This window comes from Homarus americanus, unplaced genomic scaffold (genome assembly GCF_018991925.1).
Source record: "Homarus americanus isolate GMGI-L3 unplaced genomic scaffold, GMGI_Hamer_2.0 scaffold24523, whole genome shotgun sequence".
Classification (NCBI taxonomy): Eukaryota; Metazoa; Arthropoda; class Malacostraca; order Decapoda; family Nephropidae; genus Homarus; species Homarus americanus.
The window spans coordinates 1,010,861-1,025,115 of NW_024744357.1; the positions used below are offsets into that span (position 1 = coordinate 1,010,861).

Here is a 14,255-nt window from a genome sequence, read left to right on the forward strand (position 1 = left end):
TCTTGAGTATGATTTATTAATGTAATAATTTATGGAGATTCATACAAAAGAATTAAAGAAACTATGATTTGGTTAAGCATAGCCAGGGGTTGGCCTGTAGCTGGGAGAGGGCTGGTAGGCTGAGTACTGGGCTTCACCCTGATATTCGACTTGAGCCACATAGCCGGAGTCGCCGTTCACGGTGTAGGTAACCCTCTGCAGACGACCATCGGGAAGCTGGACGTAATAAGACCCCTCAGTATCGTAACCATTACGAGCTTCGTTGTGGCCGTAGTCGTTGCCGGAGTTTACGTCGTTCACTGACCAGTCAAAGTTGTACTGGGCAGGACCCTGAGGGTGAAAATTATACACTATTTAATCGTAATCGTAGTATATCTTGAAGATGCATTTATGTTCGGAAGACTTAATGTAGAGTACAGTTTATTGATTTTGTAAATCCATATTTTGTTTAATATAATTCAATAATAACTCGCTGAACGATGACCTGTATTGTGTGTGGATAGTAAAAGGTACATAGAACTTACAGCAGGGGCAGGAGCATTGTAAGATGGACGTGGAGGGGTGTAGGGGATATTGTCAGCGATGACGACGGCCACAAGGGCAGCGAGGACGTAAACCTGAAAGCCAGCGAATCGTGAGTCAGTTCTAAGTAGATTATTATTTCAAGATTTTACTAAGCACACTTCTCATAGCAGACAAGCAATGTAGTTCACACTTAATTGCTTACCTTAGGAGTCATGTTGAAATGTGAAGGTAGAGCGAGACTGATGTCCACCAATACACGCTCGAGCTTATATATTGGAGAGCGGAGACTCCACCCATCTTTTCGTGACGTTAGATGTAAGAGGGAATGCAGCAAAGCCCTTGAAACTGGGGTGCGACAACAGAATTTCACCACCTCTTAGCGCCTTCCCCGGAAGAGCAGACCAACAATATCTTTCCAGAGGTCATAGGCCATGAATTAGTTGACTAACTTTCAGTATTCTAACACTTTCCTCATAGAGGTTTTCTGAACAGAGTTGTGCGTTCTACGATTTACTTTTTTGGGTTAATGTGTTTTACAGAGATTCCTAAATCTAAATGTGTTGTCAGATTAGTTCTTGTTTCCATAATTAAATGTATTAAGCAAATTATTTAACATAGACGAAAGTATAAATAACATTAATTTCCATCTATATTCACGAATAAACTTTCCAGGGTAAAAAGCTTGTGTATAGTTATGAACAGTCCGTCATTTCACATGTTCTTCTCACATACATTTGTTCTCAGACGTGGTCAGGTCATACTGCAATGACGTTTGTAGGATAAGGATGGAGAGCACAACAAACGAAGGATGATACATGTGTCCAACATACAGAGATTAGTGTTGTACTGTTGCTGTCCCGGGTTGATGTATTGAAATTATAGTTACATATTGGATATATTTCATTAATATTAAAAAACGGTTTCACCCGACCATTGTCTCCTTAGCAGTAAAGGGTATATCCGGTCCAAGGAAAAACTGGCATATTAAGTAAAGATAATTTAAGTTTAAAGGACATTTCACTATCTTAGGGCCGAAAAGTTGATCACTTTAGTTCCTGTGTTATAGAAAGTTGTTTAGCTTGAGTTTCTGTGGCCGATTCCCATTTTCTTTGGTGGGTTAATTACACAGTATATTGATTGTTTAATTTCTATGTTGAATTATCAGTCATGTGCTTTTGAAAGAACTATTCTGTATTTTATATCATTTAGATTATCAATTGTAATATTCAGATATCATTTTAATAGTGTGAAAAATAACTGCCCTTGCTGAGCTCAGTTGCCTGCTTTGAGGTGTGGAATCATCAGTTCTGACGTGAAGAAGAGACAGTGTAGTTGGGTTTCTACAGCCAGGTTTTTCGCTATTATTTTTTTGCTCCATTGTATACATGTAAGGGTAGTTAACGTTATATTTTAATTTAAGCTTGTTATTACCTTATATATTTATATATGAGTTAACTTATCAAGGGCTAGTTAATACCGGGAAAAGTGTTTAATTCTATGTGTCTTTACAGCCCTTAACTTATGATTGATAAGTCTTAACATCAGTGTGTTGTATACTTGCCCCTGTTAACTTACAGCCATATGGAACAACATATTTACATAGAGTTATTTTTTTATAATTTAAAGGTAAAGACGTCATAAAGATCAAAGTTCGTCTTGTATTCTTGAACGCTGCATCGGTACAGTAAAGTACTAAGCTAGCAGCGCACTCGACAGCCACCAGTTTCGAATTTATTTCCACTTTAGAAACAACCATATCTTAAGTCTTTACAGCATTCACTCCTAAACCACATTTTTCACCTTTTTCCACTAATCTTTTAATGAGTTTTGTTCTACCTTTTCACTATTTGTGATAAGATCATTATCATCTGCAAAACGTATATTCTAAATTACTTTACCAAAAACTTTTCGTCCTTCATTATCACTTCTAACTTCTCTCATTAAGAATTGTTATTTCATATTATACAATGATGGAGAGAGAACACAGCCTTGTCTTACTCCCCGTCTTACTGTGAACCAATTAGTAAGTTCATTTTCTATTAATACTGCAGCTTCCTGTTGCCAGTAAAAATGAAATGTCATTAAATAACTGTAGGTGTTAGGTAAATTTAGTAAAGAATGGTTAGCTTAGAATTAAGGTGTTTAATTATCAAGTGAAATACGCTGGGGTTTCTCTTATTCAGGGGATCCAATAAATTTGAGGGATTAAAAACAATGGATTATGGGGAGTCCGTGTCATATTAAGACATGGATATATTCCTCTACAAATATGGGGATGTGTCTCCAGGAACCAAATTATTTATATTCTCAATTTCATCATATATATATACGAATAATTACCTAATACCACCGCCAGGGACCCACTACAACACCTTACTGAGCATGGTTGTCTCGTGTTTTGTGCTCAGATCATCACAGACACTGAAAATGCTTACCGACCTCACCTGACAACGTGATTACAGTTAACCTGTCTCTGGTACCGTACACAGATGAGTGTTAAAGTCAATAGTACCGGTAAGACAACATAATCAGCCGTTTTCTCAGTCGTTCGGGAGCCTCTCATACCTCATATACTGGTCATACGCATCATTAAATGCGTGCGACTGGTGTGATAGACCTCGGAAACGTGTTTAATAAACCCATTCATGTGTGGGGAACTCGCTCCTGAACGTATTCACCTAGTTCCCAAACGACTGAGAAAACGTCTGAGTATCTTGGGCCAGTCGTTAGGGGTGAAATTGTACAAAGAAACCAGACCCACAAGCAGAAGATATTTTAGACCCTATTATTTTGAAATTGAATTGAAGAAATAAAGCACAACTCAAAATATTATAATAATTATTGAGTAGTAATAAAACGCATATGTGTAGTTGATACTTGAGATGACCGGTGTTGCATGAGAGAAATTTGCATGTCCCCGAAAATCCCTTCCTATATTATGATCAACCTTTCCTACCTCATCCCAAACTTAAACAGGTGACCAGTACCTCCAAACAGATCAGAAACTAAATTAATAAATTTGTAGTCTGTAAAGGTCTCGCTAACCTGCAGCAAGGGAACAGCACTGTAAATAGTGTGTACACGAGGGAGTGAGTGAGTTGGTTGTCATCACCCAGGCGATAAGTTTGTGTTATTCAGACACTCATTTTGATATTTAAGGATTTATCTATACTAAACATAGGCGGAACACCCATTTCAAAAAGTCTTTATCTACAGCAAGATGTTATGCTGGACAAATTATCAATTCATTATCAATTTATTAAGAAAATTAGGTACCCCTGTGCAATAACACCAGAAGCATTTGGCAATGTATTTCATGTTTTAATTAATGCATCAATTTAAGCAGATTCACTGCCGTGGATTAAGAAAGCCAAATTTCTATTCAAACTGAGATTTTATTACACATAACTAGGTGTTGGTCTGTAGCTGGGAGCAGGCTGGTAGGCTGGGTACTGCGCCTCACCCTCGTACTCAACTTGAGCCAAGTAGCCGGAGTCGCCGTTCACAGTATAAGTAACTCTCTGCAGACGACCGTCGGGGAGCTGAACGTAATAGGATCCTTGAGTGTCATAACCACTACGAGCTTCATTGTGGCCGTAGTTGTTGCCGGAGTTAGCGTCGCTCACGGTCCAGTCAAATTCGTATTGGGCAGGACCCTGGGAATGAGAATTATAAACCATTGAAAACACAATAGTTTTAAGTTCTCATATATGAAAGGAGAGACAACTTCATTAGATGTGAAACATTCCTTCTCAGTTATGTAAGATAATGTCCACACGAACTTACAGCAGGGGCGGGAGCGTTGTAGGAGGGACGTGGAGGGGTGTAGGGGATAGTGTCAGCAACGGCAACGCCCACAAGGGCAGCGAGGACGTAAACCTGAAAACAAATAATTCATGAAAAATCGATAATGGACTCATTAGGCCCAATGGCCTGTTAGGGACACCTGGAGTACGTATATTGTAACAAGACACGTTTTTTGTGTGTGTGTGTGAGATATACGTTATATGCTGTTTAGCACATAACAGGGTCTAAAATCAGAACGGCAGCTTCTTCAGCAAAAAGAGAAGGTCATAATTAGGGACTCTGATATGTTAGACGACCAGTGGAACTGAACCATAACTGTAAACGTGAAAGAGGTGAAATTAGTTATTATTTCATCGAACTTTTTTCAATATTTCCTACAAAAATATTATTAATTATGGAACATAAACATATTATTAACGTCACAGTTAGTTAAAAGACTACCCAGATCCCAACAGGCAACAACAATAAAAAAACTAAACAAACAAAGACAATCGGACTATAAAAGGGTAGACAAAGGATGCGAGTTTTTGTTGTGTATAATAAAGTACCATAAATTCCTTAACAAAATATCCAGCTTTCTATAATTTACCCTTAACCATACTTAACTTAAGCATACGCAACATTGGCTTAACAGTATATACATATTTATACAACATACAACAATCTGAAGCAAGTGGAGGTGGGAGGTAATATAGGATTACAATACTCAAGTGCGGTGCTGAAGTGTCTGACGAGTAGGGCTGAGTATTGAAGAAGATGGAAAGTAGTCACTGTGCCGTAGGTTTCCAGGATAGGTGATCCAAGCATGGTCACTTCCCAGAGTGAACTGAACTCTCCTCGATCCGGAGCTGATGAGGAAGAGTTGGAGGAGGTGACGCAACAACCAGGATATAGAGAAAGGAAACCCGGATTGGTGACTAAGACTAGTCATACTCGGGTCGCGTCCCTAGATGGCGTTGCTCGGTAGTGCTGGGTAGTTAGATCATGACACAATAGATGGCGTGGTTCGTAAAAGGATATAGATCAAATTTGGCAAAGTAAGATTTTCTCAAACGTTGTTTACATAGATAAAAAATTGATCTGATTAATATAGATCTAGTGTCGAATAATTTTCCTCCAGCGTAGACAGATTACTTTAGATATGGTCCTGGTGACTTAGATCCAAATGGGAAATATGTTTATTAAGGCAACGCATCCTTAGCTTTAAGGTAAAATGATAACCCTAGCGGCGCTGATGGGCAGGGTGGATGCAGAATAATACATACTAATCCCCCTGTACACGAGGGAATAGGGTGGCCGGCACTGAGTATAAGCAGCCTATATATTCCAACTATAATTTGGCTATCCATATACAGCTGGGTCACGTGGCCCTGGACACGAGCCAGTGATGCTAAGGACTGTAGGTGAGTGATGAATACACTTAAAGTCGTTAAATATAAATATATGATGTATTTAAGGTTTATAAAACTTATCTCGATTAACACTTTCAACCCGTGTACGCACTTGCCATTATAGTCTGCCTACCGCCAGACGATTTTATTCAGCTTAGTTTAACCTTCCACTGTGAAAGGGTTAATTAAATGTATTGAAATATATAAAGATAATATATGAATAGATAGAGGGATTTTTATTTAAAGATTAAGATTATTTTCTTTCAATATCCTTATGTAAATTTAATTCACTTATATGGTGACGATTTATGAAGTTAAGAATTAAAGGATATCCAGTGAGAACATTTCCGAGTCAGATGTTATATAATTTAACGATCTAAGGTTAAAGTATTTATTGGTTTTGAATTATATTTCATATCTCTAAAGCCTTAACAACAATGTCAATATTATGTGTAGTAGAAATATTCAAAGCAAACCTGGGAGAAAGCCTTCAACCCGTTTACTATATAATTATCCAGTTACATACTTCCCTAAGAGGGAAGAAAAAGATGCCATAAATATTTTGTACATGAGCGAGTCAACAAGTCAGTACAGTAAGTCTGTGTCATCTTGGTTGTCATCAACCAGACGACGGTTAGCGGTGTTTAATGTTTGTTTATTTTTTTCCACGTATTCAGATAGACATTTCAATATTTATGAATTCATATATCGAGGCCACATAACGTTGACAATTATTGCAGAAAAAATATTCCTCCCTTAATTAATAATGTTTTCTTATTTTTGTTTTTCGTACTGTACAATATATTGATATAATTGTAAAATAATATAAAGGGCTTCAGATGGACATCAAGGAAATGACTGTTTCTATATTTTTACCGCTAAATCTTTAGTTGATATTCATTTAAACTTGTTAGTTTTATTACCCCCGGTTCATTAAATTATTCTATTATGTTCGTCAGAAAGATAAGCATTGTGACAGATACTTTTCTAGAATATTTCTTTATTGAAATTAGCTGAGGAAAATCATAAATGAGAATTAAGGAAGCGAAGTTCCTAATTAGTTTAGAATTTATTTACGCTTAGCCAGGGGTTGGCCTGTAGTTGAGAGAGGGCTGGTAGGCTGAGTACTGGTGTTCGACCTGGCTCAACAGGAATGAGTTGGTAAGTCAGTGAGGTTCGTCCGAATGTTATCATGCAGCAAAGGGTTAATAATATTTATGTTGTTCGTGTCTTTGACTTCATTTCCTTACACATAACATATAAACACAGAAGAATCACATTTAAATTATTTACTCAATGAATCTGTCGAATTTGCAATATTTTTTTTTATAATATATGTATTTTTGCGAAATACAAAGAATATTAAGATGGTTATTCACGACAAGATATCAGCATGGCTAAGTTTTCGAATGCATTATGATGAGATGGACTTGCCTTTGTCATTAGTGGTTTCAGTGATGTAACTCTGAATATAACTGTTACATGTGAAATGCTACTGAATGGCAGGAAGCATTCACGACAGTTCATATTATTTTTAACACACCTGAAGTAGGCCATCGATGTATATTGTTTGTTTTCTTCGGTTATTTACATATTTAATTCATTATTGTCAGTAAGTTAATGAAACACAAAATCTTGAGTATGATTTATTAATGTAATAATTTATGGAGATTCATACAAAAGGATTAAGGAAACTATGATTTGGTTAAGCATAGCCAGGGGTTGGCCTGTAGCTGGGAGAGGGCTGGTAGGCTGAGTACTGGGCTTCACCCTGATGTTCGACTTGAGCCACATAGCCGGAGTCGCCGTTCACAGTGTAGGTAACTTTCTGCAGACGACCGTCGGGAAGCTGAACGTAATAAGATCCCTCAGTATCGTAACCATTACGAGCTTCGTTGTGGCCGTAGTCGTTGCCGGAGTTTACGTCGTTCACTGACCAGTCAAAGTTGTACTGTGCAGGACCCTGAGGGTGAAAATTATACACTATTTAATCGTAATCGTAGTATATCTTGAAGATGTATTTATGTTCGTAAGACTTAATGTAGAGTACAGTTTATTGATTTTGTAAATCCATATTTTGTTTAATGTAATTCAATACTAACTCGCTGAACGATGACCTGTATTGTGTGTGGATAGCAAAAGGAACATAGAACTTACAGCAGGGGCAGGAGCATTGTAAGATGGACGTGGAGGGGTGTAGGGGATATTGTCAGCGATGACGACGGCCACAAGGGCAGCGAGGACGTAAACCTGAAAGCCAGAGAATCGTGAGTCAGTTCTAAGTAGATTTCAAGATTTATCTAAGCACACTTCTCATGGCAGACAAGCAATGTAGTTCACACTCAATTGTTTACCTTAGGAGTCATGTTGAAATGTGAAGGTAGAGCGAGACTGATGTCCACCAATACACGCTCGGGCTTATATATTGGAGAGCGGAGACTCCACCCATCTTTTCGTGACGTTAGATGTAAGAGGGAATGCAGCAAAGCCCTTGAAACTGGGGTGCGACAACATAATTTCACCACCTCTTAGCGCCTTCCCGGGAAGAGCAGACCATCAATATCTTCCCAGAGGTCATAGGCCATGAATTAGTTTACTAACTTTCAGTATTCTAACACTTTCCTCATAGAGGTTTTCTGAACTGAGTTGTACGTTCTACGATTTACTTATTTTGGTTAATGTGTTTCTACAGAGATTCCTAAATCTAAATGTGCTGTCAGGTTAGTTCTTGTTTCCTTAATTAAATGTATTAAGCAAATTATTTTACATAGACGAAAGTATAAATAACATTAATTTCCATCTTTATTCATGAATAAACTTTCCAGAGTAAAAAGCGTGTGTATAGTTATGAACAGTCCGCCATTTCACATGTTCTTTTCACATATTTTTGTTCTCAGATGTGGTCAGGTCATACTGCAATGACGTTTGTAGAATAAGGATGGTGAGCAAAACAAAGGAAGGATGATACATGTGTCCAACATACAGAGATTAGTGTTGTACTGTTGCTGTCCCAGGTTGATGTATTGAAATTAAAGCTACATACTGGATATATTTCATTAATATTAAAAAACGGTTTCACCCCACCATTGTCACCTTAGCAGTAAAGGGTATATCCGGTTCAAGGAAAAACTGGCATATTAAGTAAAGATAATTTAAGTTTAACGAACATTTCACTATCTTAGGGCCGAAAAGTTGATCACTTTAGTTCCTGTGTTATAGAAAATGGTTTAGCTTGAGTTTCTGTGGCCGATTCCCATTTTCTTTGGTGGGTTAATTTCACAGTTTTTTGATTGTTTAATTTCACTGTTGAATTATCAGCCATGTGCTTTTGAAAGAACTATTCTGTATTTTATATCATTTAGGTTATCAATTGTAATATTCAGATATCATTTTAATAGTGTGAAAAATAACTGCCCTTGCTGAGCTCAGTTGCCTGCTTTGAGGTGTGGAATCATCAGTTCTGACGTGAAGAAGAGAAAGTGTAGTTGGGTTTCTACAGCCAGGTTTTTCGCTATTATTTTCTTGCTCCATTGTATACATGTAAGGGTAGTTAACGTTATATTTTAATTTGAGCTTGTTATTACCTTATATATTTATATAAGAGTTTACTTATCAAGGGCTAGTTAATACCGGGAAAAGTGTTTAATTCTATGTGTCTTTACAGCCCTTAACTTATGATTGTTAAGTCTTAACATCAGTGTGTTGTATACTTGCCCCTCTTAACTTACAGCCATATGGAACAAGATATTTACATAGAGTTATTTTTTTATAATTTAAAGGTAAAGACGTCATAAAGATCAAAGTTCGTCTTTTATTCTTGAACGCTGCATCGATACAGTAAAGTACTACGCTAGCAGCGCACTCGACAGCCACCAGTTTCGAATTTATTTCCAATTTAGAAACAACCATATCTTAAGTCTTTACAGCATTCACTCCTAAACCACATTTTTCACCTTTTTCCACTAATCTTTTAATGAGTTTTGTTCTACCTTTTCACTATTTGTGATAAGATCATTATCATCTGCAAAACGTATATTCTAAATTACTTTTCCAAAAACTTTTCGTCCTTCATTATCACTTCTAACTTCTCTCATTAAGATTTTTTATTTCATATTTTACAATGATGGAGAGAGAACACAGCCTTGTCTTACTCCCCGTCTTACTGTGAACCAATTAGTAAGTTCATTTTCTATTAATACTGCAGCTTCCTGTTGCCAGTAAAAATGAAATGTCATTAAATAACTGTAGGTGTTAGGTAAATTTAGTAAAGAATGGTTAGCTTAGAATTAAGGTGTTTAATTATCAAGTGAAATACGCTGGGGTTTCTCTTATTCAGGGGATCCAATAAATTTGAGGGATTAAAAACAATGGATTATGGGGAGTCCGTGTCATATTAAGACATGGATATATTCACCTACTAATATGGGGATATGTCTCCAGGTACCAAATTATTTATATTCTCAATTTCATCATATATATATACGAATAATTACCTAATACCACCGCCAGGGACCCACTACAACACCTTACTGAGCATGGTTGTCTCGTGTTTTGTGCTCAGATCATCACAGACACTGACAATGCTTACCGACCTCACCTGACAACGTGATTACAGTTAACCTGTCTCTGGTACCGTACACAGATGAGTGTTAAAGTCAATAGTACCGGTAAGACAACATAATCAGCCGTTTTCTCAGTCGTTCGGGAGCCTCTCATACCTCATATACCGGTCATACGCATCAATAAATGCGTGCGACTGGTGTGATAGACCTCGGAAACGTGTTAAATAAACCCATTCATGTGTAGGGAACTCGCTCCTGAACGTATTCACCTAGTTCCCAATCGACTGAGAATACGTCTGAGTATCTTGGGCCAGTCGTTAGGGGTGAAATTGTACAAAGAAACCAGACCCACAAGCAGAAGATATTTTAGACCCTATTATTTTGAAATTGAATTGAAGAAATAAAGCACAACTCAAAATATTATAATAATTACTGAGTAGTAATAAAACGCATATGTGTAGTTGGATACTTGAGATGACCGGTGTCACCTTGCATGAGAGAAATTTGCATGTCCCCGGAAATCCCTTCCTATATTATGACCAACCTTTCCTACCTCATCCCAAACTTAACCAAGTGACCAGTACCTCCGAACAGATCAGAAACTAAATTAATAAATTTGTAGTCTCAAAAGGTCTCGCTAACCTGCAGCAAGGGAACAGCACTGTAAATAGTGTGTACACGAGGGAGTGAGTGAGTTGGTTGTCATCACCCAGGCGATAAGTTTGTGTTATTCAGACACTCATTTTGATATTTAAGGATTTATCTATACCAAACAGAGGCGGAACACCCATTTCAAAAAGTCTTTATCTACAGCAAGATGTTATGCTGGACAAATTATCAATTCATTATCAATTCTTAAGAAAATTAGGTACCCCTGTGCAATAACGCCAGAAGCATTTGGCAATGTATTTAATGTTTTAATTAATGCATCAATTTAAGCAGATTCACTGCCGTGGATTAAGAAAGCCAAATTTCTATTCAAACTGAGATTTTATTACACATAACTTGGTGTTGGTCTGTAGCTGGGAGCAGGCTGGTAGGCTGGGTACTGCGCCTCACCCTCGTACTCAACTTGAGCCAAGTAGCCGGAGTCGCCGTTCACAGTATAAGTAACTCTCTGCAGACGACCGTCGGGGAGCTGAACGTAATAGGATCCTTGAGTGTCATAACCACTACGAGCTTCATTGTGGCCGTAGTTGTTGCCGGAGTTAGCGTCGTTCACGGTCCAGTCAAATTCGTATTGGGCAGGACCCTGGGAAGGAGAATTATAAACCATTGAAAACAAAATAGTTTTAAGTTCTCATATGTGAAAGGAGAGACAACTTCATTAGATGTGAAACACTCTTCATCAGTTATGTAAGATAATGTCCACAAGAACTTACAGCAGGGGCGGGAGCGATGTAGGAGGGACGTGGAGGGGTGTAGGGGATAGTGTCAGCAACGGCAACGCCCAAAAGCGCAGCGAGGATGTAAACCTGAAAACAAACAATTCATGAAAAAGCGATAATGGACTCATTAGGCCCGATGGCCCGTTAGGGACACCTGGAGTACGTATATTGTAACAAGACACGTTTTTTTGTGAGATAACCGTGATATGCTGTTTAGCACATAACAGGGTCAAAAATAAGAACGGCAGCTTCTTCAGCAAAAAGAGAAGGTCATAATTAGGGACTATGATATGTTAGACGACCGGTGGAACTGAACCAGAACTGTAAACGTTAAAGAGGTGAAATTAGTTATTACTTCATCGAACTTCTTTCAATATTTCCTACACAAATATTTTTAATTAACGAACATAAACATATTATTAACGTCATAGGTAATTAATGAGTGATACAATATACCCGTAGGAAGCAAAATTCTCTAACATGTTGCCTTAATTTCATAACCTCAACCAGAGAGTTAAAGTAAGAAATACAAGCAGGGTTGTACTTAATTGAATCTTCCTTACAGACATCTGGACACCTAATTCTGGTTGTCTTTTACACAAATTATATATAATTTCACTCGGAAAGGTCGCATTCTGGTGTTGTGCATACTGTTAAACATCGTACGATGCATGGTTAACAATGGACCTCAGGACATGAAAAGTATGAACACACGTGACTAAATACACCGGACTCGCCTCGGTCGTCATGTATCAATTACTTGATAAGAAATTTATTGTAGTAAAGCCACTGCATTGGTAGTTTGCCCATAACAACGCACTGTAAACTATATCGTGAGTACAGTATATAATGAGGTATTGAGGCCGACACGGCATATAATGCCACAGTTGTAAAATTAAACATATCTTTACAGTTCTGTGGAATAGAAGTACCCCGAGATCGAATCCGCAGCCGTGAATATTTAATTGAGTGCTGTATTTCCTCGACCACCTCACTCCTCATCGAATCCTAGTTTTTAATCAATCAACAGTATGACTTCACCACATTTCTCCTGACACAGCACAAGGATTGTTTACCTTAAGAACTATGTTGAGGTGTGTGATGGACCGAGATTGATATCTAGCGCTACAATCGCCAGATTTATATCGCGGGGACTCCACCCATCTGGTCATGACGCAAGATATAAGAGAGATCGCAGCAAAGTCCTTGACTCTGTTAATTGACCACTGGACTACACCACCACTTGACACCTCCTGGGAAGGCCAGACAAAATCTAATACGTGATGAGTTTATTGATTTCCATCGTCCTCCCAAAAGATATGATCTTCTTTAACAAGTGATCCATTTTCTTTATCGTAAATCTTGAGGATATTCTTGTGTATAGTCTGTGTTTTACCATTCATTCCTATTTTAAGAGATATACCTTCATTTTCTCATGGCTGTCTGTGCTTTTCTTAATGTGTCATATATTGGAGATATATTTGCACGGTTAGTGATAACTTTGGTTAAATCTTAAGCGACATAAAATATATAATAATAAGGTTAATGAGTTGAATCGGTTGTAGGAGATCTGGTTTCTAGTAATTATTGTCCAGTGTAGACAGTTTGTTGTGGATTTACCTATGTGTATCCCGGCGCCAGAATGGGATAAACGCTTTTTTTAAAAATGCGATAAAGTCGCATCCAAAGTTGCGCTACAGTAAAATTGATAAACCGTCACGATCAATTAATATATGAACATGTTGTTTGCAATGATTTATTGGAAATTGTGGACACTTTTTGGCAGAATATAATAAATGCACCATTCACTTCACAAAAAAAACATTACTGTAGTACATTACTGTATCACAAGTACAGTAGGTCATTAAGAATAACACAAAGGCACCCTGAATATCATTCTAATAATAACAATCTTTGATGGGTTAAATATTAAATAAGAAGCTTTTCTAAGTGACATTATTATAATGTTTATAAGCTACTATACTTTAGCGAGTTCTACTGTACTAAGCACAGTCCATACTCACCAAACCTCTGGTGATCATTCCGCGACTGAGTTAAGGGTTATCCCATAACAAGACCTTTGATAACGTTACTGATCTGTTGTTGTTTTTAAGGCGTGTGTAAGAAACATATGAGTAATGTTTACAAAGCTATTGTTATAGGGTGATGGTGATGTCTCCAGAGGTTTGATAACTAGAGCGTTTTGCTTATTATAGTATTCACTGAAGGATTGTAGCTTACAAACATTATAACAATGTCACTATTCGTGTGTGAGAAATACACCCATGAGACTTACCTCCAACTGGCGCAACACATTTTCCCCCGCGAGCACCAAGACTGGAGTAAGTAAGGTTGTTTCGACATAATTTGTTCAATGTATCGTTAACCATTTTTGCAATGTCCTAAAGAGATATCCACCACTTGTACTTTATTGGGGGAAGAATGAGCTACACAAACCTGTTTGGGTGGTTGTGGCGCTTATCCTATTCTAGCGCTGGGCTATTCGTATGGTAACTTAAGCCCGTTGGGAAAAGATGTTTATTTTAGAGTAATTAAAAGAAATACTTAAGATAAACAAGTGA

At 37.6% G+C, this 14,255-nt stretch overlaps 4 protein-coding genes across 7 annotated transcripts in view; all 4 read right to left on the minus strand.

Annotated features, from left to right (window-relative positions):
• Positions 1 to 779, minus strand: LOC121877815 (pro-resilin-like). The gene is made up of 3 exons (XM_042383694.1): positions 728 to 779; positions 525 to 617; positions 1 to 330 (listed from the first exon to the last, which is right to left on the minus strand). Exons 1-3 carry the CDS (start codon positions 737 to 739, stop codon positions 73 to 75), a joined length of 363 nt encoding a protein of 120 aa, XP_042239628.1. The 5' UTR covers positions 740 to 779; the 3' UTR covers positions 1 to 72.
• Positions 1 to 14,255, minus strand: part of LOC121877817 (pro-resilin-like) — a 27,227-nt gene continuing 12,972 nt past the window's right edge. The window contains exon 4 of one of the 2 annotated variants that reach the window (XM_042383700.1): positions 1 to 68. The gene's annotated coding sequence lies outside the window, so the exon portion shown is untranslated. Of the gene's footprint in view, positions 69 to 7,356; positions 7,425 to 14,255 lie in introns of those variants that run through there. The other variant, XM_042383699.1, reaches the window with a different exon arrangement.
• On the minus strand, positions 3,902 to 12,902 carry LOC121877813 (cuticle protein 7-like). 2 transcript variants are annotated; one of them, XM_042383691.1, is made up of 3 exons: positions 12,750 to 12,902; positions 4,312 to 4,404; positions 3,902 to 4,181 (listed from the first exon to the last, which is right to left on the minus strand). In XM_042383691.1, exons 1-3 carry the CDS (start codon positions 12,843 to 12,845, stop codon positions 3,924 to 3,926), a joined length of 447 nt encoding a protein of 148 aa, XP_042239625.1. In that variant the 5' UTR covers positions 12,846 to 12,902; the 3' UTR covers positions 3,902 to 3,923. The 2 variants fall into 2 exon arrangements, with proteins under 2 accessions (XP_042239625.1, XP_042239624.1); XM_042383690.1 differs by lacking the exons at positions 3,902 to 4,181; positions 4,312 to 4,404 and adding exons at positions 11,213 to 11,537; positions 11,668 to 11,760 and having other exon boundaries at positions 12,750 to 12,890.
• On the minus strand, positions 7,357 to 8,146 carry LOC121877814 (cuticle protein 7-like). Of its 2 annotated transcripts, none has more exons than XM_042383693.1 (3): positions 8,078 to 8,146; positions 7,881 to 7,973; positions 7,357 to 7,674 (listed from the first exon to the last, which is right to left on the minus strand). In XM_042383693.1, the coding sequence occupies exons 1-3, from the start codon at positions 8,087 to 8,089 to the stop codon at positions 7,429 to 7,431; spliced, it is 351 nt and encodes a 116-aa protein (XP_042239627.1). In that variant the 5' UTR covers positions 8,090 to 8,146; the 3' UTR covers positions 7,357 to 7,428. The 2 variants fall into 2 exon arrangements, with proteins under 2 accessions (XP_042239627.1, XP_042239626.1); XM_042383692.1 differs by having other exon boundaries at positions 7,357 to 7,686.

Excerpts from the sequence above, each read along its gene's own strand:
- LOC121877814 (XM_042383692.1), bottom strand. Across the intron at positions 7,687-7,880 it reads ACAATGCTCCTGCCCCTGCT|GGTCCTGCACAGTACAACTT; the intron begins GTAAGTTCTATG and ends TTTCACCCTCAG.
- LOC121877815 (XM_042383694.1), bottom strand. Across the intron at positions 331-524 it reads ACAATGCTCCTGCCCCTGCT|GGTCCTGCCCAGTACAACTT; the intron begins GTAAGTTCTATG and ends TTTCACCCTCAG.
- LOC121877813 (XM_042383691.1), bottom strand. The coding sequence starts at position 12,845 with ATGACCAGATGGGTGGAGTCCCCGCGATATAAATCTGGCGATTGTAGC. Across the intron at positions 4,405-12,749 it reads ACCTCAACATAGTTCTTAAG|GTTTACGTCCTCGCTGCCCT; the intron begins GTAAACAATCCT and ends ATTTGTTTTCAG. Across the intron at positions 4,182-4,311 it reads ACAACGCTCCCGCCCCTGCT|GGTCCTGCCCAATACGAATT; the intron begins GTAAGTTCGTGT and ends TCTCATTCCCAG.